This window comes from Lepus europaeus, chromosome 15 (assembly GCF_033115175.1).
Source record: "Lepus europaeus isolate LE1 chromosome 15, mLepTim1.pri, whole genome shotgun sequence".
Classification (NCBI taxonomy): Eukaryota; Metazoa; Chordata; class Mammalia; order Lagomorpha; family Leporidae; genus Lepus; species Lepus europaeus.
In genome coordinates, this window is record NC_084841.1 from 52,680,839 (window position 1) to 52,706,201 (window position 25,363).

The following is a 25,363-nucleotide window of genomic DNA, read 5'->3' on the forward strand; positions in this document are numbered from 1 at the left end:
GAAAATATTTCTTGGTAAAAATTAAGAGTGGGAATGTGAGAGGAAGGAGAAGGGAGGGATGTAGCATGGGTGGGAGAGAGAGTGTGGGGGAAGTGTCACTATGCTTCTAAATCTGTATATATGAAACACATGAAACTTGTATACCTTAAATAAAATTAAAATATATATATATATAATGTTAAAATAAAATAAAAATGTTTTAAAAATTTCAGAATAATACATTTGATTATTTTAAAAGGTTAACAAAACTGATAAGCACGATCCAAGGGTGATCAAGAAAAACAGCACAAATTAATTGGTAACTGAAATGAAAGGGTATGTATCACTGCAGAGCAAATAGATAATAAACAGATAATATGAGAATGTTATGATCAGTTTTATGTCCATAAATTTAACAACATGGATATAACACAAATTTCTTAAAGACACAAGTAAAACTGAAACAAGAAATCCTTAAAAAATCTGTTACGAGGATATTATTTCTAGAAGTCAGAGTACTTCTACTACAAAAATCTGTTAAATACATATAAGAAAAAAACTCACAAATCAACATTCCTTACATATGTGTAAATATTCTTAAGAAGACATTAATGGTTAAATTTACTAATTTAATGGTTAAATTTACTAATTTAATACATCATTAATGGGTTTTATTCTGGGAATATAATAAAGTTGGTTTGACAGTGTTAAATCTATTGCATCATTTGGCATATTAAAAAAAATAAAGAAAAAATACAAATATGCACAGATTATACTGGTGGGCTGATCAAGTACACCAAGGCAAGAAAATAAAAGGCATAAAGATTGAAACAGACTGTCTCTATCTCCAGATAACATGACTCTTAAGAAAGAAAATTATAAGCAATCGATATCTTTTAACCTATGTAAATTTAGAAAGGTCACAGAACACAAAGTTAATATAAAAAATCAATTTTATTTTTGTAAACTAGAGCAAACAATTGAAAAACATAAATTACTCAGGGGTGTGTTTTTTTTTTTAAGATTTATTTATTTATTTATTTATTTATTTGAAAGTCAGAGTTAACACAGAGAGAAGGAGAGGCAGAAAGAGAGGTCTTCTATCTGCTGGTCATAGTGCCAGTTCCATATTATTATTATTATTATTATTATTAAAGTTTTGAGGAAAAAATAGCTGGATTCCAAGATGGCCATACAGGGGAAAGACATGCTTATTTTGATCAGGGCAGATAGCAGAGAAGTGTTTTCCTAGGGGAGAATTGGAGAGAAGTTTGCAGTCGAAATTCTACGAAAGAAGAGGGACACTATGGAGCAGCATGGAAAGAGCCAACATGCAACAGCAAGCGGGGACACCACACATGACTAACGTAGCCAGGGGCTGGAGGAGATGCCAACTACTGAGAGAGACAGGTGAGGACAGGCTGCAGCAGCCTGTGCCACTAGGGATATTGCATGAGGGAGAGCCTTGCAAATGACACTGACTTTGAGACTGATCTGGAGCCCTAAAGGGGGCAAGGTACCTACCGGTGAAGGAAAAGCACATTTCTTTCTCTGCATCCACCAGCAAGCACACCCAGCAACCGGCAGAGAGAAGATGCCATCTCTACAACAGTAGAGGCTATGGTGGCTCTTGCATGCATAACCAGGGGATTTTACCAGAGGGAAAATATGTGTTTCCTGTTATCTTGGAGTTTGGATTGGAGGGATGACAGCGGGCTACACATCAACTTAGAATTGTTGAGGTGCCTCCATCCTCTCAACCTATCACAAGCTCTGGAGCTAAAACTGCCAAGGCAGAGCACCCAAGGCAGCTGGTTCTGGAAATGACTCTGTCTTCTCAATGGATGGGGTAGGCTCATGAGGCAGAGAGGGGATCCTCTGTACCCCATGAATGTGAGAGCCTTGTGTCCTAAGACTGTGGGGATTCTGTGACTGCACAGTAGGGCATGGGATATAGCTAGGTTTCAGCAATCACTGTACCCACTTTCAGAGGCTCAGAGCTCCCTGACTGCCTGAGGTGGGTCATTGCAGAGAGTTCCATGCTAACACTGAGGTCTGCACAGATCCTTTGTGCAGTTCATGTACCAGCATGGCTGAAGGTTGTACCCACTATAGGCTAACTCTGGGCATTGATCACCTTGGAAGAGAGGAGGTGAGGTTGTGATTATGCCAACAGGCAAGATCATATACTCCCCCCTGCTGACAAAAGAGGAGATTAACCACACCCAACTTGGGTGTCACCTGGATTCTCACCCCATCCTTGAGTATTACAACAGAATTCCCTGGCCAAACCCAGCATACTCCTCTGGGTATTCACTGAAGGAGCTGATACTCCACTGAGCCACTGAGGCATAGTTCAAAGATAAAAGTCATTGGCGGAGGAAACAAATGTTTCCACAAATGCCTAAAAATAAATGCAAAAATAGAAGAAAAAAGAACAAAGAAGACATAATGATTCTGCTAAAGGAACATAAAAACACTTCAATATTTGAATGTGAAGATGAAGAGATTTAAGAAATTCCTGAAAAGGAATTCACTGGGAACCAAATTCATGAGATATATAAATTCATACATGACATGAAGGAAAAATTTTCCCATGAGAGAGATTTTGAAGGAAAATAAAACTGAAATATTATAAATGAATAATTCAATATGTCAAATAAAAAAAGCACAGTGGAAAGCCTTAACCAATAGACTAGGTGAGGTAGAAGAAAGAATATCCAAGCTAGAAGGCAAATCTCTGGAAAATCTAAGATAATAAAAGAAGAAATTAGAAAAATTAAAAACAATGATCAAGATTTATGGGATACTACCAAATAACCCAACATATAACCCATATGTTGGGTCATAGGAGTTCCTGAAGGTGTGGAAAGAGAGAACAGATTAGAAGGTCTATTCTTTGATTCCTTGAAATAATAACAGAAAACTTCCCCAATTTGGAGAAAGAAAGGAACATCCAAGTACAATAAGCACTGAGAACTCCTAGAAGATATGATCAGAAGAGATCTTCACCATAACACAATGTAGCCAAACTTTCAACACTAAAAGATAATGAAAAGATTCTAAAATATGCATGAGAGAAATGCCAGATTACTTTCAGAGGCTCTCCAATTAGACTGACAGCTGTTTTTCCTCAGAATCACTATAGGCTAGGAGAGAACTGGGAGATGTAGTCCAAGTCTTAAAACCATCAACTGAGAATACTGTACCCTGCAAATCTCTCATTTATGAATGAAGGTGAAATAAAGACCTTCCTTAACAAATGGAAATTGAAGGAATTTGTCACCACTTGTTCAGCCATACAAATGATGCTAAAAGATGTGCTACACACAAAAACACAGAAAGATAGTTATCACTATGAAAGAATGTGAAGGCAGAAAATCTCCTAGTAAAACTACAAAGGAAATTCAGAGGGAACAATAGGAATATTTATGGAAAAATGTAATAGCCAAGTCATTACTTACCAATAAAAACCTTGAATGTAAATGGCCCAAATTCTCCAATTAAGAGATACAGACTTGATGAATGGATTAAAAAAGAAGACCTATCTATTTGCTGACAACAAGAAATACACCTCACCAACAAAGATATACACAGGCTGAAAGTGAAAGGATGGAAAAAGATATTACATGCTAATGGAAAGCAAAAATGAGGTGTAGCCATTTTATATCAAACAAAATAGACTTTAACACAAAAACTTTTAAAAGATACAAAGAAGGGCACTATATAATGATTAAGGGATCAATACAACAGGAAGATGTGACTAGAGTATATGTATATGCACCAAATGCCAGGGTGGCTGGCTATTTAAAAGAAATCTTAATGGATCTAAAGGGAGACAGAGACTTCAAAACAAAGGTAATGGGGGGCTTCAACACTCTATTTTCATCAATGGACAGATCAACTACATAGAAAATCAACAAAAACAACAGAACTAATCTACACTATGGACCAAATGGACTTAACAGATATGTACAGAACGTTTTATCCCACAGTTGAAGAATACACCTTCTTTTCATCAGTGCATAGAACTTTCTCTAGGATAGACAATATGTTAGGCCATAAGGCAAGTCTAAGCATATTCTAAAAAATTGAAATCATACCATACAATTATCTTTTCTTTTTTCACATATTTATTTATTTGAGGGGCAGAGTTACAGAAAGAGAGAGGCAGAGAGAGAGAGAGAGAGAGAGAGAGAGAGAAAGGTCTTCCATCCGCTGTTTCACTCCCCAAATAGCCACAATGGCTAGAGCTGGACTGATCTGAAGTCAGGAGAAAGGAGCTTCTCCTGGGTCTCCCACAAGCATTTGGGTTATCTTCCACTGTTTTCCCACACCATTAGCAGGGAGCTGGATTGGAAGTGTTGCAGCCAGGACTCAATCTGGCCACATATGGGATGCTGGCACCACAGACAGAGGCTTAAATTACTATGCCACAGCGTTGGAGCAATCATGTATCTTTTGTGACAATAATGGAATGGACCTAGAAATTAACAACCCAATAATCTCTAGAGGATATGCAAACACATGGAGACTGAATAACACACTCCTGAATGTACATTGGGTCAAAGGGGAAATAAAAAAATCCCAAAAAGAATGAAGATTACAATACTACATATCAATAATTAAAGAATACAGCAAAAGTAGTGTTAAAAGAGAAAGTTTACAAAAATTAGTGCCTATATCAAAAAATTGGAAAGTTACCCAAAAATGAGCTATCAATGTTTCTGAAGGACCTAGAAACAACAGACTCAACCCAAAATTAGAAGGAAAGAAATAATTAAAATAGAGAAGAAATAAACAAAATTGAAACAAAAAAAAATACAAAAATCGGTGAAATGAAGAGCTGGTTTTTTGAAAAAAAAAAAAAAAAAAACAAAATTGATACACAATTGGTCCATCTAACCAAAAACAAAGCAAAACAAAACAAAAAAACAGAGAGAGAGGGAGAAGGGAGAAGACCCAATCCAAATCAATAAAATCAGAAATGAAAAGGGAGATGTAACAATAGGTACCACAGAAAGAAAAAGAATCATTAGGAATTACAGTGATTTGCCACCAAATTGAAAAATCAAGAAGAAATGGATATATTCCCTCACACATATAATCTACCAAAATTGGGTCATGAAGATACCAAAAACCTAAACAGACCAATAACCAAAGCAGAGACTGAATCAATAATAAAGACCCTTCCAGCAAAGAAAAGTCCAGGACCATATGGCTTCACTGATGAATTCTACCACACTTTTTAAGAACTAATTCCAATTCTACTCAAACTATTCAAAATAATTGAAAAGAAGAGAATACTCCCAAACTCTTTCTAGGAGGCCAACATCACCTTAACTCTGAGCCAGGAAAACAAAAAACAAAAAACAGAGAACCATAGACCAATACCCCTGATGAACATAGATGAAAAAATCCTCAACAAAATAATAGTTAACTGAATGCAACAACACATCAGAAAGATCATTTTTAAAAAATATTTTATTCATCTATTTGAGAAGTAGAGTTACAGACAGTGAGAGGGAGAAACAGAGAGAAATGTCTTCCATCCGCTGGTTCACTCCCCAATGGCCGCAACAGTCGGAGTTGCGCCGATCCGAAGCCAGGAGCCAGGTGCTTCTTCCCAATCTCCCATGCAGTTGCAGGGGCCCAAGCACTTGGGCCACCCTCTACTGCCTTCCCAGGCCACAGCAGAGAGCTGGATTGGAAGAGGAGCAACTGTGACCAGAACTGGCGCCCATATGGGATGCCGGCACCGCAGGTGGAGGATTAACCTACTGTGCCACAGCGCTGGCCTCCAGAAAGATCATTCTTCTGGATCAAGTGGAATTTATCCCTGGAATGCAGGGATGGTTCAAGATATGCAAATCAATAAATGTGACACAACACATGAACAAATTGATGAATAAAATCCATATAATTATTTCAATAGATCCAGAGAAAGCATTTGAATAAATGCTTTCTGTTCATGATAAAAACTTTAGGCAAATTGGGTACAGAAGGAATATTCCTCAACACTATTAAGGCAATTTATGACAAACCAACAGCCAGCATCATATTGAATGGGGAAAAGTTGGAAGGATTTACAGTAAAATCTGGAACCAGACAAGGATTTTCACCATTGCTATTCAGCAAATTCCTGGAAGGTTTAGCCAGAGCCACTAGGTAAGAAAAAGAAATCAAAGTGATACAAATTGGAAAGGAGGATGTCAAATCATCCCTGTTTGCAGATGACATGATTCTATACACAGGTGAACCGAAAGACTCCATTAAGGGACTATTGAACTCTTAAGAGAGTTTGAAAAGTTGCAAGATATAAAATTAACACACAAAAATGAATAGCCTTTGTATACATAATAAATACCATGGCTGAGAAAGAACTCGCATGATCAGTCTCATTCACAGTAACTAAAAAAGATTTTAAATACCTTGGAATAAATTTAACCAAGGTGGTGAAACATCTCTAAAATGAAAATTTAAAGATTCAAGAGATCCCAATCAATTTTTCTCAGATCTAGAAAAGAATGATGCTAAAATTTACTTGGAAACACAAGAGACCCCAAATACCTAAAGCAATCTTAGGTAACAAAAACAAAGCCAGAGGCATCACTATACTAGATTTCCAGACATACTATAGGGTAGTTATAATCAGAACAGCCTGGTACTGGCACAAAATAGACATGTAGACCAATGGAACAGAATAGAATCCCAAGAAATCAATCCACACATCTACAACCCACTAATCTTTGACAAAGGAGCTAACATCAATCCCTGGAGAAAGGATAGTCTCTTCAACAAATGGTGCTTTGAGAATTGGATCTCTACACACAGAAGTATGAAACAAGACCCCTAACCTACACCTTATAAAAAAATCAACTCAGAGTGGATCAAGGATCTAAACCTATGACTTGATACCAGCAAATGACTGGAGAAGAACATTGTAGAAACTCTGCAAGACATTTGTGTAGGCAAAAACTCCTTGGAAAAGACCCCAGAAGCACAGAAAATCAAAGCAAAAATTGACAAACGGGATTACATCAAACCAAGAAGCTTTTGTACTGTAAAGAAAACACTCAGCAAAGTGAAGAGGCAACCAACAGAATGGGAGAAAATATTTGCAACCTATACAACTGATAAATGACTAATACCCAGAATCTATAAAGAGCTCAAGAAACTCAACAACAACAAAACAAACAACCCAGTTGAGAAATGGTTAATGGACTTGAAAAGGCATTTTTCTTTTCTTTTCTCTTTTCTTTTTCTTAAAGATTTTATTTATTTATTTGAGAGGTAGTTACAGACAGTGAGAGGAAGAGACAGAGAGAAAGGTCTTCCATCTGCTGGTTCACTCCCTAAATGGCCGCAACAGCCAGAGCTGAGGTGATCCAAAGCCAGGAGCCAGCAGTTTCTTCTGGGTCTCCCACGTGGAGGCAGAAGCTCAAGGAGTTGGACCATTTTCTACTGCTTTCCCAGGCCATAGCAGAGAGCTGGATCAGAAGAAGAGCAGCTGGGACTCGAACTGGTGCCCATTTGGGATGCTAGTGCTACAGGCGGGGGACTAAGCTACTGCACCACAGCGTCAGCCCCAAACAGGCATTTTTCAAAAGAGGAAATTCAAATGGCCAACAGACATATGAAAAAATGCTCAAGATCACTAGTCATCAGAAAAATGCATATCGAAACCATAATGAGATTTCACCTCACTCCACTTAGAATGGCTCTCATACAGAAATCAACAAACAAGAAATGCTGGCAAGGATGTGGAGAAAAAGATTCTCTAATAACCATTGGTGAGAATGCAAAACAATATAGCTATTGTGGAACAGAGTATGTAGATAACTCAGAAAGCTGAAAATGGATTTACCATATGACTCAGCAATTCCACTTCTGGAACTATACCCAAATGAAATGAAATCAGCATATGGAGTTATCTGTTACCCCCATGTTTACTGAAGCTTAATTCACAATTGCCAAGATATGAAATCAAGCCCAAAAACTGATGACCGGATAAAGAATATGTGGTATATATATACACTATGGAATATTAATTAGTTGTAAAAAAGAATGAAATCTTGTCTTTTGCAACGAAATAGATGCAACTGGAAACCATTATACTTAGTGAAATAAGCCAGTCCCAAAAAGACAAATATTATGTTTTCCCTGATCTGTGGTAACAGGGTACAAAAAAATGTAATATATATGACTGAAATTGATATTTTGGAACAGTGGTTTTTTTCTTCTTACTTTTTGTTGAATTTTTTACTTAGTGGAGGGTTAATCTTATGATTATAAAATAAACTGAAAGTGTGTCATTGTGAAAGTCAATAGAGGGGACAGTGCCTTGGCAAAGTAGGTTAATCCTCAACCTGCAGTACCGGCATCCCATATGGGCATTGGTTCTAGTCCCGGCTGCTCCTGTTCCAATCCAGCTCTCTGCTATGGCCTGGGAAAGCAGTGGAAGATGGCCCAAGTCCTTGGGCCTCAGCACCCATGTGGGAGACCTGGAAGAAGCACCTGGCTCCTGGCTTTGGATTGACCCAGCTCTAGCCGCTGCGGCCATTGGAGAGTGAACCAACAGATGGAAGACCTTTCTCTCTGTCTCTCCCTCTCACGGTCAGTAACTCTATTTCTCAAATAAATAAATAAAAAGTCTTAAAAAAAAGTCAATAGAAAGAATAAGAAAGGAAGGAGGAGGGAGGGTCGGAGTGCTGGTAGGAGGGAGGGTAGAGTGAGAAGTATCACTATGCACCTAAATCTGTATATATGAACTATTTGAAATTTGTTTACCTTATGAAAATTTTAAAAATTATTTAAAAAGATAGGAAAATATCTGAAAAGAGCACAAAAGAAGATATATGAATAGCTAATAAGTATATGAAAAATGTACTCAACATAATTAATCATCAAGAAGTACAAATTAAAACCTCAGTGATACACCACTCTATTTCTATCAAAGGAAGATTGCAAACACCAAATATAATAAGGATGTGGAGCAAATAGGACTCTCATATATTGTTAGTGACAATGTAATACAGTACAATCACTTTGGGAAAATATCTCAGAGTTTCTTTTAAAACTACACTCACATCTATTGTTGGTCAGCAAATTCACCCCTAAGCTTTTACACAAGAGAAATAAAAACACATACTCAGGAAAAGACTTGTACACAATGTTAAAAGCAGCTTATCCATAACAGCTAAAACTAGAAACTACCCAAATGTCTACCAATAATAGCAAAATGGAAAAATAAGCTGGCATTACAATGGAATCCTGCTCAGCAATAAAAGGAATAAACTACTGCTACATACAAAAATAAAGCTAGGCCTCAAAAACATTACTTAAAGGATCCTTACATTAAGAGTGTATATGGCATTTGTTTATTTATATGAGGTTAAGAACAGGCAAAACTAAACTATGATGAGAGGGAAAAAATTCTGTGTCTCAGAAAGAGTTAGTATGGGCAGTTACTGATAATAAAAAAGTATGAGGAGTAATAGGGACTGAATGTGTTACCTCAAAATTCATATTCAATATGATGGTATTAAACAAATGGGACCTTTGAGAATTAATTATAGAAATGGAGCCCTTATGGATAGGATTATCAGCCTTCTAACAAGGATCCCAAAGAACTCTTTCTCCCTATTTCTGCCATGTAAGATACAATGAGAAGATAGTCAGCAACCCAGACAAGGGCCCCCACCAGAATTGAACCATGTTGGCAACTTAATCTTCATCTTCCACATTGTGAGAAATAAATTTAAGAGCCCCCATCTCTGATTTTTTTAAGTTTTAGTTATTTACTTATTTGAAAGTCATAATTACAGAGAGAGAGGGAGGGACACAGGAAGAGAGAGATCTTCCATTTGCTTGTTCATTCCCCAAAGTTCTGCAATGGCTGGGGCTGGTCCAGGCCCAAGGTAGGAGCCAGGAGCTTCCTCCGGGTCTCCCTCATGGATGCAGGGGACCAAGCACTTAAGGTATCCTCTGCTGGTTTTCACAGGCCTGAATCAGACGTGGGGCAGCCAGCAACCATATGGGATGCTGGCATTGTAGACAGCAGCCACTACACCACAACGCTGACCCCTGAATGTACTATTAAAAAAGTTATACTGTTTGTTCTTCCAATATCTTTAAATATTATATGACATACAGTATTAAGAATTTTGCAGTGACAACTGTATGTCTATCTCAAACATCCTATCATGAACATATTACTATACTTGCTCTGAACACATCTATTCATCTCTTTGACCATTTATTAATCCAGTCCATATTTTGGATGTATTTCAAATTAACTTTCATTCATTAGTATAGTTTTCTTTAAGTACTTCAAAATGTTTAACATTAAACACAATGTAAATAAAAATAAACCACAATCAATAAAAATTTAAAGAATGGTACATTCAATTTTTCTGAGAAAATTTAGCTTGAATTTGTGTTTGATATATGCTCAAATTAAAGTGCAAAAAAGGTTTCCTAACTCTGAAAAAATTATAATCATCTGCAGAAAGATCCTTGACCTCTGACTAAAACTGAACATAGATTTTCGTAGTCTCTTTAATTTGGTTTATGTTGTTATCCTTTGTTTTAAGGGTGGTAATTGTAAATATTCACTGATTATAATCTGGCTTGTCTATACCCCAAGGAAGTCTCAAGCAGAACTCAAAAATATGTTTTTAATGTACATCCTATTCTATGAATTTTGACCTTATTACATATAATTTGTTTTAAAAATAATTTCTGATAATTTGTAAAAATATATCATCTTTACTACAGTGAAACTAAAACATGAGAACTTTATAGTATTACAAGCACTTTCCTGCTTTGATTTGCAGGTACTAATTCTAATTAGTGTGAACATGAATGTATATGTGTTTTTGTATGTATTTATATACTCTGATATTTTCAAATCTCTCAAGCATGAATTTTCTGCCAGGTTATACATTACCTCCAGTATAGGGTTTCCAGTTATAATACTTTCCTCGGAAAGGCATATTGTCAAAGTCTGCACACTGTTTCTCTCGAAAATCTCGGGAACCCAAAGGGCATGGCTAAAATAAAATAGAATCATAAATGGTACCATTGTTGGAAAATACCAAACCAAGGAACAATGTCCCTCAAATTAAAATTACCTGAAGCTATCATAATAGCTTGCTACCATATTCCCTGGCAAATATTCCGGCATTTGCTTTACTGCTTTACAATTAATATTTAGTTGAAGTGTCTTAATTATAATTTTAGCTGTAGAATAACTGAAGCAATATAAACAAATATAAGTGTTAATTTCCATATAACTTTACATTCAGATACATGTCAGAGTCCATCTTGTAACCAATCCATCAGGTTATAAACACACAAAAAACTAGAAAGAAATTAAAACACCAAAATCCTTTTCATCACATTATTTGATGTCTAGTTGTCATACCTCCTCTGTTCTTTATTTTAAGGAATCAAGAGGCAGGTTTGTAGCATGACATTTAACACTATTAATTTTGGTTTAGAACCCTTTTGTTATAGCTGTTTACTGTCTAGCCCTGACAAACCCATATTTTAAATTGGAATGAAATGGACAAAATGCTAAGTCTCAAGTCTGAACACTTTCAAATTCAAGGAATTTGGATTTAGGATTTACATTTAATACATTAACACCACAGAAAGTACTAGATTGGTCAAAATAAGTACATGTATTAAGGGTGGCAAGGGCAAGAGTGTTGAGAGGGTAAAGAAAGGATTATTTATTGTTAAAAGCTTCAAATACTTCTTTATCTGAATTTTTAAAAGACAAGTATCTTGTCAATCTAGCTAACTACAGATTCTAAATACCAAAGGGTCATCCTAAATGCAATTGTTAATTTCCTACAGATTTATAACTTCTCATAGTGCCTAAGCAATGTGATTTTATTTTATTTATCTTTTAGAGTTCTGCAGCTGTAACATTTAAAACCCAATATTGCTGATTTTGAAATGCCAAGAAAACATTACTCTTAAATATGGAAAAACAAGAATATGTCATTAGATGTAATTCTTAGTTGTAAATAAATCTCAAGGATTTCAGAGATATTCTCTGAGATAATTTTGAATGCTTTTTTACTACTTTTCCTTGGATCTCTATATTTGTACAATTTTCTAAGGTCAGTACATGGTAAATCATCTTTGAAGCATGTGCAATAAGAGTGGACCACAATTTGTAAATATTTGCATGGTCATCATTACTTCCTAAATACTATACGTCAAATTTTTATACCAAGTCCAAAGCCTCAGATTCTGAAAAGAGTAGCAGCAGGTCCATACTGTGTTATGAGTCCTTAGTTTTAAAATATTCTCAACACATTAAAATAATGATTCTCCATTGCCTAATGATTTTTCTTATCAAAGTACCTTTCTTACTTGCCCTTAAGAAAAGTGAAAAATAACTATTTATCATAGGTTACATACTTCCAAGACCTTTTTTTCATGCTCCTACTAATGTTTGAATCTTTGGAACGCTTTGGATTAAAGGAATGCTTTCCTTTTTCTAGCTATTTTCAGGGAACCTTACAAAAGAAATTCTTCAGTGACTTTGCCATGCATCATGACTACATTTTTAAACAAATAACAATCATTTTTTAAAAAAAATACAAGTAATTTGAACTCTAGCTACAAGCCATCATGTAACACTCGAATATTTTTTAAAAAGTTAACACAAATATGGCTTTTAATCTAGTTGGAGAAGAAAGATATAAATGGAAAAATTATAGAACTATTTTAGGCAATATGAACAGCATTTGACAGCTTGTCATAGGGTAACTATAGTGCTATTTATAGATAAAGGATCAAAGTGTCACGTGATTAGTTAGGGAAATAATGGTTGAGAAAGAAAATCTTAAACTTGTACTAAAGTATTACAAAACTTCAGGGGCCTGCTCTGGCACAGCGGGTTAAGCCACTGTCTGCAGTGTCGGCACCCATATGGGCACTGGTTTGAGTTCCAGTTGCTCTGCTTCTGATCCATCTCCCCGCTTGTGGCCTGGGAAAGCGGTGGAAGATGGCTCAAGTGCTGGGGCCCCTGTACCACGTGGGAGACCTGAGAAGCTCCTGGCCATTTGGGAAGTAAATCAGTGATGGAAGATCTCTGTTTGTCTCTCCTCTCTCTGTAACTCTTTCAATAAATAAATAATCTAAAAAAAAAAAAATTGAGAAGTTAAGAAAGAATAAGGACTTGGTGGATTGTGGGGGACTAGTGAGAATGAAGCCAAGAGAAGCCATGAGGACAGGAAGAAAAAGGCCGTATGTTGAGAGAAAGGTTGGAAAACACCATCCTAGATGAAAGATAGTAACAATTTAGTATATAAAAGCAAATGAGACTTCATATATATAAGCACTAGTATTTACCAAAGGCATCATAGAGGGTGGAAATTATAATTTTTTTAAAGATTTATTTATTTATTTATTTGAAAGGCAGAGTTACAGACAAGCAAAATCAGAGAAAGAGAGAGGTCTTTCATCCGCTGGTTCACTGCCCAGATGGCCATAACGGCCGGAGCAATGCCAATCCAAAATCAGGAGCCAGGAGCTTCTTCCCAGTGTCCCATGCAGGTGCATCTTCTACTGCCACAGCAGAGAGCTGGATCGGAAGTGGAGCAGCTGGGACTCGAAACCTGTGCCCATATGGGGTGCCAGCACTTCAGGCGGCAGCTTTACCCACTATGCCACAGCGCCGGCCCCTTCATTATTTTCTTAAAACTGTATATATGAAATACATGAAATCTCTTCCCTTTATACAAATACATAAATAAATAAAAGTAAAAAATAAATTCAAAAAGAAAAAAGGAAACAAAACAAAATGCTATTTTTTAGTATCTTTTAGTGATTCTTCTAAACAGTAGAAAAGTACAAGACCCAACAACAGGCTATTATTGTTTAATTAAAGTATTTGAAAGCACTGTATAAAATTTCTGATTTACTCTTTTCCTGTGATAACCATTTCTAGGGTCTGCAATAATAAAAATAGTAACAACAACAGCTAGCTACGATTCCTACTCTTTGGCAAATTATTAAGAGATATTTAGATGTAATATCTATTTAATCCCTCTCAACAGTCTTATGAGGTAGTTATAACTACCTTTTAAAATAAAATAAGTTGGAATCAAAAAGTAATTTCAGGACCGGAGCCGTAGCTCACTTGATTAATCCTCTACCTGCGGCGCTGGCATCCCATATGGGCGCCGGTTCTAGTCGAGGTTGCTCCTCTTCCAGTCCAGCTCTCTGCTGTGGCCTGGGAAAGCAGTGGAGGATGGCCCAAGTGCTTGGGCCCCTGCACCTGCATGGGAGACCAGGAAGAAGCACCTGGCTCTTGGCTTTGGATTGGCATAACTCTGGCTGTAGCCATTTGGGGAGGGAACCAATGGAAGGAAGACCTTTCTCTCTCTCTCTCTCACTGTCTATCTGTCAAAAAAAAAAAAAAAAAGAAAAAGAAAAGAAAAGAAATAAAGAAAGAAAGTAATTTCAGGTACAGGAGCACCTCCATCATCCCAATAGGAGCTCCTTTGGACATTTTCTAAATGCTACAATGAACACAAATTTTTAACCCTGTTAAGATGTACAAAAACCTTGGGCCGGCGCCGTGGCTCACTTGGTTAATCCTCTGCCTGCGGTGCCGGCATCCCATATGGGTGCCAGGTTCTAGTCCCGGTTGCTCCTCTTCCAGTCCAGCTCTCTGCTGCGGCCTGGGAGGGCAGTGGAGGATGGCCCAAGTGCTTGGGCTCCTGTACCCGCATGGGAGACCAGGAGGAATCACCTGGCTCCTGACTTCGGATCGGCGCAGCGCCGGCCGTAGCGGCCATTTAGGGAGTGAACCACCGGAGTCAAGACCTTTCTCTCTGTCTCTCTCTCTCACTGTTTATAACTCTACCTGTCAAATAAAAAAAAAAAAAAAAGAGAGAGAGAGAGAGAGAGAGAGAGAGAGAGATATGTTCAAAAACCTTGTAGGAATAATTTCGGTTCTTGGTTCTTGATTTAATCAATAGCCATCTGCAAGGATTTTTATATCATCTCCAAACTACTTTAATTTATTTTGTAAAATCAGAATGCTAAAAGCTAGAGTTTTGGAGTCAAACAGTTTTGGATTCAATTCTAACTTCATCATTTATTTAATTCATAGCATTGAATAATTTACTTAGTTGTCCAGGTAAGTTTCTTCTTTTCACTGGGGATAATACTAGTATTTATGTCCTAGGTGAGGATTCATGCAAAATGTTTAGCTCTGACCTGGCATATGGTAGTACTTAGAAACTATCAGCAGCTGTGCTGGTCTCAGATATGGATGTCCTTACTCTCATTTTCCACGTCTCTGTTCTGCTGTGTATTTTAAGAGAACAAACTCTGCAAGCTGCGTTTCTCAGGCTTATGTGTCAGCTGACATATGGATAGGTTCAGGCCATGCAAGGTACTAGTTGAGAACCCAGGGTATTTTTCTCATTTCTTCTGTCTCAAGCTGCATCTCAAACAAAAGCAGAACATATTTTTTTGTGGCTCCTAATTTGGGCAATAGTTCCATTCAAGCTTCCTCAATTCCAGTCATGGCTTGGACAAAAGAACCCCTCTCTGTGTCCTGCTGATGCTGATCAATGGGTTTAATTCCTTCTTCCACCATCTATGTCACCAATTACCTGCTTTATTTAAACACAGTGGAATAAATAATTATGGTTGAATTTTTGTTGATATATCTATTAACAAAAATAATAAGAAGTACTTGAAAAACTGAATAGAGAAATATCTCTATATATTACTTCTTGCTGTTTATTACATTAGAGCAGAAGTTGAGAAACTTTTTTGTCAAGAGCTACATAGTAAATATTTTAGGCTTCATGGGCCATGCAGTCTCTGTTGCAACTACTCAACTGTGCATTATAGGGTGAAAAAAGCCATAGAAAACATGTAAATGAATAGCCATGGCTGTGTTCCAATCAAAATATTTATAAAAGGAAATGACAGGTCAGATTTGGTCTGGGAAGTACAATTTGCTAACCCATGGCAAATTATGTTAACATAAGACATAGCTGTCTGGCAAAATTTTGGAGAAGAACAAAACTAAATTATTAACTTTTTAGTCAATACAGAGTAAACCTTTTAAAACCTGATGTTAAAAGTGATAGAATCTAATTTGTACAAGATGCTTAGATTTTCTGTACAATTATTCCTGAAGTGGTCTGTATAAACATATACAGAAAGATAGATCAAATACTTTTCAGACAGCTACAACTATTAGGTCTTCCTTACCTTCATCCAACACCTGCCTTCCTATAACCCAATGGTCTTTCTTCTTTCTTCAGAATCTACATTGAACAAATCTAATCCTAAACCGAAAAGACCCTAGACCCTGATGACATTCTTATGGGTGCATCATAATAACTGATCATTAGCCCTATTCAAACAAGGCACCAAGAACTGAGCCTATATATCTTTCTTTAGCTAGGCAGGTATTTATAAAATGCTTAACATGTGCCAGATATGATTTAGGCTCTAAAGTTACAGTGGAAACACAAAGCAGACAAGGTCTCTGTTCTTATGGAGCTTACTTTATTTGGAGATAAGAAAAATGAAAAATAAAGCAGGATAAAGAGATTAACAGTGAGATAGAAGAAGAGTTGTTTTAAATAGTAGAGAAATTCTGATGATGTTGCATACAAGCAGAGCTAGAAGAAACTGAGGGAATTACTTATGCACACATCTGTGAAAAGAGTGTTCCAGGAAGCAGTACATGCATAGGCCCAGAGGCAGGAGTGTATAATGTTATCATTAGTGAAAGTTCTGAATTTGTGTTGTTTAGAAATAGGCCCAGCAGGAGCTGCATGGCATATATTGGTTCAGAGAAATGGGAATGTTCAAAAGAGATAGCGATTTCTTGAGGAAAAATTATTTTTAAAAAATTTTTTTAGTTTAGGAATAGTGGAGAGTTTAAGGACTAATGCTTTTTATATTACCTAAGGATAATGAATGCTGACACCAAACAGAAACTCTAACAGAAAACAGTTGGCATAAGCGACAGATTTTTTTATGTAAAGCTTGACAAATTTTCAGTTGCCTAACGCAAACACCAATCAAGTGTCCTCTCTTTTTAAACACTGACCAGAAGGGACCCACATAAATCCAGTGAGCAAAGCTGCAGTTCTCAGCATCTTTATCTTCTTAGTACTTCAAAGAAATTAAAAAAAAATAGTATTTTTATCACCACTTTTTTTTTCAGAGATCTATGTAGGTCAACACATTTTATAAGCTATCTTGTGCTTCCAGTAATCCTGACCATTTAGAAGCATCTCCTTTAGACTAAATTTAACTTTTTATTATTAAATAAGTTATAAACAGAGTAATTCACAGGGGCATTTAAAAGTTGCTATAGAAAGAAATCTTAGTTTCTGCTGACAAACTTTCCAGTAGCAATTCTATTAGTAGGGTTCTAATCCTGATTTTTTTTTTTTTCCCAAAAATAGGGTGACCTTGGCAAGTCCCAAATCCTTGGCAATTCCTTTCTTTCTTTCATTTACAAACATATCCCAATTGTCCTTATCTTCAAGAGAAATACATCCTAAAATGTCCTGCAAATGAGGAAAATTCTGAAAATACTATATTATGTCTTATGAGTAATAGAAGTAGACCGAGAATGAAAACTATTTTTCTGCTTTGTATTTCCTCTCCTATTCCTAAAGGAAATGGGCAGGCTAGGAAGATTTCTCTGATCTCAAAGAAAATCACAAAATGAGTAAAATTGGCATTCTGTTCTTCTACTTCCTTCCCACCTTCTGCTTCTTCCTTTCTGCTTTCACACCAAATGAACTTCTGCTTCATCCCTGTTACATTAGATCAGCCTTCAACACACCCAAGATTTAATTTTCTTCCTCTCCAGGAAAGCAACATATTCTTAGCAAGTTATATCTTGTTAAATGAGGAAGTTTGAAATCCAAACACTTCCTGCTTAGCAAGCCGTGTTGTTGACAAGGAACTATGAAGGACACATTTTTATTTGTTTACTCAGCTGGACATCTCTCTGTAAGTTATACAAAGATAACACGTGGGCTAACAGAGACCTTGCTTATGCATTCCTTTTTTACAAGGTGCAAATAAAATGCCTGAATCCCAAGTTTTCAGATACTATATGGCTATCTAATTAAAGTAATTGATAAGAAGACATTTCTAAAGCTAAATTTAGTGGTCCAAACATGTAGTGAATCATCTCAATATCAGTTTTGGTTCAACTTTCTGATATTTTTTGGCAGTTTAAGTACACATTTATTTTTAAAGTAAAATAAAATAAAGGACTAGTAATTCAGACTGTCCATACAAAATTGATTCTGGCTGTCAGGCTTGATACCATAATCTTTTATGCATATTCTTAAAATTAAAGTTATTTGTATATGTCTTTCATAACCTGAATTAAAAAAATATTTAAGGGCAGTCACATGGCACAGCAGTTAAGTCACTACTTTGGATGCCAACATCCCGTATCAGAGTGCCTAGTTCCAGTTCTGGCTATTGTACTTCTGATACAGCTTCCTGCTAATGCACACTTTATGAATCAGCAGATGATGGCTCAAGTAGTTAGATCCCTTCCTCCCATATGAGAGATCCAGATTGAATTCTAGGATCCTGGCTTTGGCCTGGTCCAATATTGGCTGTTAAGGACATTTTGGGAGTGAACCTGTGTATGGAAGATTTCTTTCCATGTCTTTCTTTCAAATAAAATAAAAATGAATACATAAAATTTTTTAAAAATGTATTTGTTTGACAATGGAAGGAGAGAGAAAAGGGGAATGCTCTTTTGGTTCACTACTCAAATGCCTGCAAGGGCTAGAGAGGAACAAGGGCCAGAACCAGGAGCCTGAAATTTAATCCAGGTCTCCCATGTGTGAGACAGGAACTCAGTTACTTGAGCCAGCACTGCTGCCTCCCCGGTGACAAGGGGGAACCAAGTAGGAAGTTAGACAGGAGTAAATGAGCCAGGTATCTCCCCACAACTCTGTCTCACAGCCCTGCACTGTGACTTCACTCTTTGTATGACAATCCAGTACACCCAATTTCCCATGATTTAACTGGGCAAGAGGAGACACCATGATGAACACATGGAAGTTATCCACATGGAGACACCAGAAAACTTCATACACACTAACTCCTGCCCAAAGTCCACTCTCTATATTAAAATGAATACCATCCCATAAAAGGAACTGTTGCTGTTGGGAGTGGCTCTTTTTTGGCTTCTTGACCTTGCTGTTGGCCCTTCACTCCCCTTCTCCTGTGTTGTCTTCTAGCAGGCATCTCTCTGGCCCTCTCATGGCAGGTTTCTCTCCCCATGGGATTATCTACACTCACATGTGAATTTATAGTCTCTCTCTTACTTTAAATAAATCTCATTTATGCACCTTACTTATGCCCCTGCTTTGAATTCTTATTTCATGCAGGGGCAAGAAACTGGAATAAAAACCAGGAAACATATTCCCGTAACACGGGGTCTGAATTGGTAGGAACATGGAATCAGCAGTCAGAGGCAAAAATAGAACCCAGGCCCTTTGATGTAGAATGCAGGTATCTTAACTGACGGGCTAAGCAACTTCTTCTACCCTGAATTTAAAATGCCATTTATCTATGGCCTAACCCTTTCTCCTAAGCCTATGAATATGCTAAGAAATAAACTTTTACTCTGTAATTTTTAAAGAAATCTTTTTTAAAACAAGATAAACAAACTCTATTATGTACTTAAAAGCCACTCCTTATTTCTCAAAACATAATATATACTATGAAATTCATAGTAACCTAAGGAAGATTACTGTTTGTGTTCTTTCCTGTAATACATATGCATGTATTGTATTTATGTTTCTAAATATATTTATAAGAACAAAGTGGTTGACACACATTTGTTTTCTAATAATACTTTGGAACAAGGCTGTAACACTCTTAGTTAATGAACAACTCTGTACCTGTTCATCACTTACCTGGCTCCTCTCCCTAGGGGTAAGACCTACAGTTTCAGAATGTTCTTAGATATCTAATTCTGCTTCAGGGCAAGGTTAGACTGGACATAAGACAATGTCAAAGATGATAAAAACTCTCAGAGAAACTGGCTTTGCCATATCTACCTCCCAAGGGCTCTATCTGTTACAAGAATACCATATATATAATCAAAAATTCCATGCCTCACTGAATCCCTTCCATGGTACTAGCCTGTTGCTGAGCCTTTCCTCATTTAAAAAATATTCTTAAAAAGCTTATCCTTCCTCTTCAAAAAAATTACTTAAAGGTTTAATGAGGTTATTTAATGAGTACATTATAACATGCAAACTATTAGATAAAAATAATTATTCTGTATTGAGTGCACATTAAGGACTAAGAATAGCACTAGATGTTTTACTTGTGTTCCTTCTTTTCATTTGCTAATAACTGCAAATCTGATACAATTATGCTCTATGTAGGAGTCAACTGAAGTTATGGTACATGTAAAGAGAGATGAGAAAAAGAGCTGGAGAAATATGTTACCACATCCCATACCAGGGTTGTGTCCGATGGCTGGCAACCAGCGATCACTATTGTGGCAAAGCTGCTGCCCAGAACTGTCACTGGCCGAAAATATCCAACATGGCTGCAGACCTCATCCCCATGATATCGGCCTACAGCCTATTATAATAAAATTATCATGGCTGACACCTCTACTCATATCAGGTACTTGATGCCATGACACTTCTGAGACTTCCTAAAAAGATCAAAAAATGAACATTACCAAATTCCTGGAAATCTCCACCTTCTCATTGCAAACTCCACCCAAAGCACCACACCCTATTTAGCCTCCAGATCACAAAAACAGATGATCCCTAACCTTATGAGGCACAGCTCACTCTCAAGCATGCCCGAACTCCCGCTTCAGTGTGTATTTTAGCTTTACTAATAAATCTTATTCCTCTGCTAACTTTATCTACATCTCATCCTCCAGTTCAGAGACAAGAAGCTGGACTCATCCATTCCATGACAGGGTACTTGCCATGGTACTAAGTATCATAGTTAGGATTCAAACTCAAGTCAATTTGACTTCCAAATGCATGTTTTTTTCATTATAATCTTACTTCCAAATAGAGGCTATAATTTCCCTGTTTACCAAAGCCTAGGTGATAATAACTTAATTACTTTAACCATGCACTGGAAAAAAAAATGCTGAATAGCATGCCTCTTTAGGAAAGTTGACTAAGAACACATACAAGTACCATACAATCTAAACTTAAATTTTAGAACACACTATGATGACTTGGAAAATCCTTTTGTTCTATACATTTTTTATAGCTTTGACACATAAAGGAGAGAAATGAGAGCAGTTCAGATGCAGGAATAACATGACTGTCTATCCCAGCCAAAGTATAGCTTAGGTACCAGAAGTTCTATCATGGTCATATTATTAAGCAGACACATAAGTCACAAATAATATGGAATAGGGGAAAACAAATATTATTTTGATTTTGGAAAGCAACTAAGTACCAGGAAACTTTTTTACAAATGTAAAAAAGTACTTTTCATAGTAGCTAATTGTACTGTACATTATGATATTCAGCTCACATTCTCCTTTTTGCTCATTTTGACCTCATGCTCTGTCACATAAGTCCCTATTATGTGTCTCTGCCTTCCTTGTACATTGAATATGATTACCCTTAGACTTCAACATGAAATATGGTTCAGAATCTCAATATAGCCATATTTTTACTCTTTAAAAAATCAAATTTTCTAGGAAAATATGTACATTGCCAACCTTTAGTTACCAGTACTTAAAAGTGGTTATAATACATATATTATTTTTTAACCTCTTAGATCATTCCACATGATAGTTTTAAGTCAACAGAATGAAAAACAGAAATGCCTATTCTTTTATGCTAGAGAAAAAGAGATTTCATACACATACCAATACTTCACTAAGGAGAAGGAGGAAGACTTCTCTCAGGATAGGAAGAGAATATGATTATAATAATATGTCTTATAAAAGGTAAGTGCTCAATAAATATTATCAGCAGTTACTTTTACTGTTAATTCTATTAGTAAAGAGGGAAATTAAAAGAGCTCTGAGGCAGTCACCTATGCCTTACCCAATATCTATCACTGCCTGCTTTCTTGCTAATAGAACTCAGATTTTTTTTTTTATTAAGAATCTCTCTTAGGAATCCATTTCAGGGACAAATCAGGATCATTCTAAATTAATTATGCCAACAACTTAGGTGGGCATGTGATCTTCTGGCAAATAAAAGGTAAAGGAGGAAATCTAAAGTCTAAAAAATTTAAAATCTAAAATCTAAAGGTAAAGGAGGAAGTCTAAAATCTGCCACTTTTATTTTTCTTTTTCCACTACTTACCATACATTATTTACATTAGATAGTCTATATGCTGTTAGAGCTTAAATGTGTATCTACTCATGCAGTTGTATAATGAAGGAAATAGTTGGGAATTGAGAGGCGGGTCTGAGTTTCTCTCTCCTAACAGTCTGTTAATATAGCATGTATTCTCTTCTTTTATTATTGTATAAAACACATATTCCTCTAAGATTCAAGCTATTATACAAATCACTATCTGGCTTAATCAGTACCTGGCCTAGCAAATGAGAGTCATTTTCCTTCATTTATTAAGGAGTTTGATACCTGGTTCATAGTCTCACTCACGCTCTTAGATTCTAATACCATCCTGAGTGACTTCTGCATCTAAATAGAAGACTCCCTAAACTCATTAACTTCAAAATCCTTTGAATTCCTTCATCTCCACTTAAAGTTGGGCCTGTAATCCCATGGCCACACTACAGATGTACCATCACTGAGAATATTCTCACCGTCATATCTCAAATTCAAATGTGCTTCATTTTCAGATCTTCTCATTTTCTATTTCTCTCAATCTGTTTTTTCCTACTACATGGGTTCTTTGATTTTTATGGTCCTTAATTCTCTCCTTGTTAGTACTCTGTGGACATTAGTTTTTCCCAGTAACTCTCAAATTATAGCCCATTACTCAGCACTTTAATCATTATCACTAATATCCTTAAATTCTTATTGATTTGTTTACTATCATGTGTTAATCATGTAAGAGATGAGTTCATAAAATCAATGAAGGCCAGACTGTGTAGAACTTGCAAACCTTTGTAAGTATTTATATTTAAGTAAAGTGAGTTGCCATTGAAGGGTTTTGAGTAAAATAAAATCTGATTCACTCTGCCTCTTATATTGAGGCTGTAAAGGACAGGAATAGTAACAGGAAATCCTCAGAAGAGACTATTAAAGTAATCCAGTGAAAGACGGTGGTACCTTATACCAGAGTAGTAGCAGTGGAAGTAGTGAGAAGTGGTCATATCTACAACATATTTTGTAGGCAAAACCAAAAGGATTTCCTGAGAGATCATCCTCTTATAAGTCAAAATAAAATTCTAGAAGTTGACATGGGAGAAAACTGTTGGGAACAAGTTTGTGGCAATGTTTTGGAGATAAATATTAGAAGTCTATTAAAAGTCTAATCTAGTAAGATATGGGCCTGCAATCTATGGAAGAAGTTTGAGCTGAATATATAAATTTGAGGATCAAATGGAATATAAATAGCATCATAAGCAACAGAACTGTATTGGATCATCAAAGAAATGAATTATTGTTAGAACAGCGAGGGAGAAAGTCAAGGACTAAGTCCTGGGTACTCTAACATTGAGAGATCAGAGAAAAGAGAAGCAAACAGCAAAGGAGAATGAAGATTGAGGAGTGATGTAAACAAGCAACCAAAAAGTTGTGTCCTGGAAGCCTGGTGAAAGCCATGTAAAATAGAAACTCAGAATTGACTACTGGATTTAGCAACACAGAAGTCATCTACAACTTGACAAGAGCATTTCAATAAAATAACGGATGCAAAAACCAGACAGGAGCAAAATTAGGGGAAAAAAAGAAGAAAGGAAAAAACTAGAAGACAGGAATTGGTTTCAATAAGTATAAGCCAGTTTTCTGAGGAATTTTGTTTCAAAGGAGAACAAAGAAAATAACTAGCAGAGGGGCCTGCATATTGGCATAGCAGGTAAAGCTGCCTCCTGTGATCCTGGCATCCCGTGTGGGTGTTGGTTTGAGTCCCAGCTGCTCAAATTCCGATCCAGCTCCCTGCTAATGGCCTGGGAAAGTAACGGAAAATGGCCCAAGTGTTTGGTCCTCTGCATCCATGTGGGAGACCTGGGAAAAGCTCCTGGCTCCTGGCTTTGGATCAGCCCAGCTCCCAAACTGTAGGCATCTGGGGAGTGAACCAGCAAATGGAAGCTCTCGCTCTCCTCTGTCTCTCCCTCTATCTCTGCAACTTCACCTTTCAAATAAATAAATCTTTTTCTTAAAAAAAGCAAATAACTTGCAGAGTGTTTTTATTAGTTTATTTTCAGACAGGAGCATGTTTGTATGCTTATGTAAAATTCCAGAAGATATGGAATAATAATAATAATATTTATTAAATCATCAAGAATTAAGGTAGGAGAATGGTTGGAGAACACAGGAGTGAGAAATAGTCGGTTAACTCTTTGATGCCATAAAATTTAAAACCATGGTTTTCAAATGGGAGTAATGAAGAATGATACGGAAGGAATAACAACATACATCAGGATAGTCAATCCTTTTCCTGGTCCCCCGTTTGGAACTACAGAAAGAGAGAGAGAGGGAGAGAGAGAGAAGTATCTTACGAGGAGAGACAGTGTCCATTAAAGCAAGAAGATAAAGGGAAGAAAAATCCAAAAAGTCAGAGGGAATAAGCAATTTTGCTGATAATGGATTGTGATTTCCTCAGAGTACACAGTAAAAGACCTTCAGAAGTTGGGCACAGATAGGAATCAGAAGGGCAGTTACACACAATTTTAAATCATTGGGTGGAAAAAAGATGAGGGATAAAAATGTGGGAGTCTGGAGCTTCTTGCAATGGCAAACATAAAGTGGGATAAAGGATAAAATAAGGTTAGTCCTGGCAGACTCAATGAAGATAGGGGTTGTGAAGTTGTAAGTTTTGTGGGGTAAGGCAGTACAGTCTCCCTTGATTGCTGCTGGGGAAGAATGTACTTGCTCCTAGTGCTGGAACTCTCTCTTGACCCTTGATGGAATTGATGAGGTTGTGATCAACTCCATTCATTAGTAGCAATTTAGAAAATTTATGTGACCCAGAGACACATAGAGTTCTGATCGAACAGTTTATAATTTTAAAAATTTCCCTGCTCTAGGGAAAAAGTAAGTTAATTTTTCATAGCAGTTTGGTTTTACTTACATCTGTGTTACAGGAGCGATATCGTTTCCTTTCCCCAAGGCAATATTTTCCACCTCCTGAAGGTCTGAAAAAACATTTTGTTTAACATGTGAATATAATATATCTTCCATTCAAAGAGTACATATATTGT

At 36.5% G+C, this 25,363-nt stretch overlaps 1 protein-coding gene across 12 annotated transcripts in view; it reads right to left on the reverse strand.

Annotated features, from left to right (window-relative positions):
- ADAMTS6 (ADAM metallopeptidase with thrombospondin type 1 motif 6) overlaps positions 1-25,363 on the reverse strand; it is a 329,021-nt gene that overhangs the window by 84,133 nt on the left and 219,525 nt on the right. For all 12 annotated transcript variants that reach the window (XR_009868073.1, XM_062212084.1, XM_062212085.1 and 9 more), the window contains 2 exons: positions 25,234-25,297; positions 10,931-11,033 (listed from right to left, as the gene is read on the reverse strand). Coding sequence is in view for 11 of the 12 variants with exons in the window: in XM_062212084.1 (XP_062068068.1) it covers positions 10,931-11,033; positions 25,234-25,297 (167 nt within the window). In the remaining variant the exon portion in view is untranslated. The remainder of the gene's footprint in view (positions 1-10,930; positions 11,034-25,233; positions 25,298-25,363) is intronic.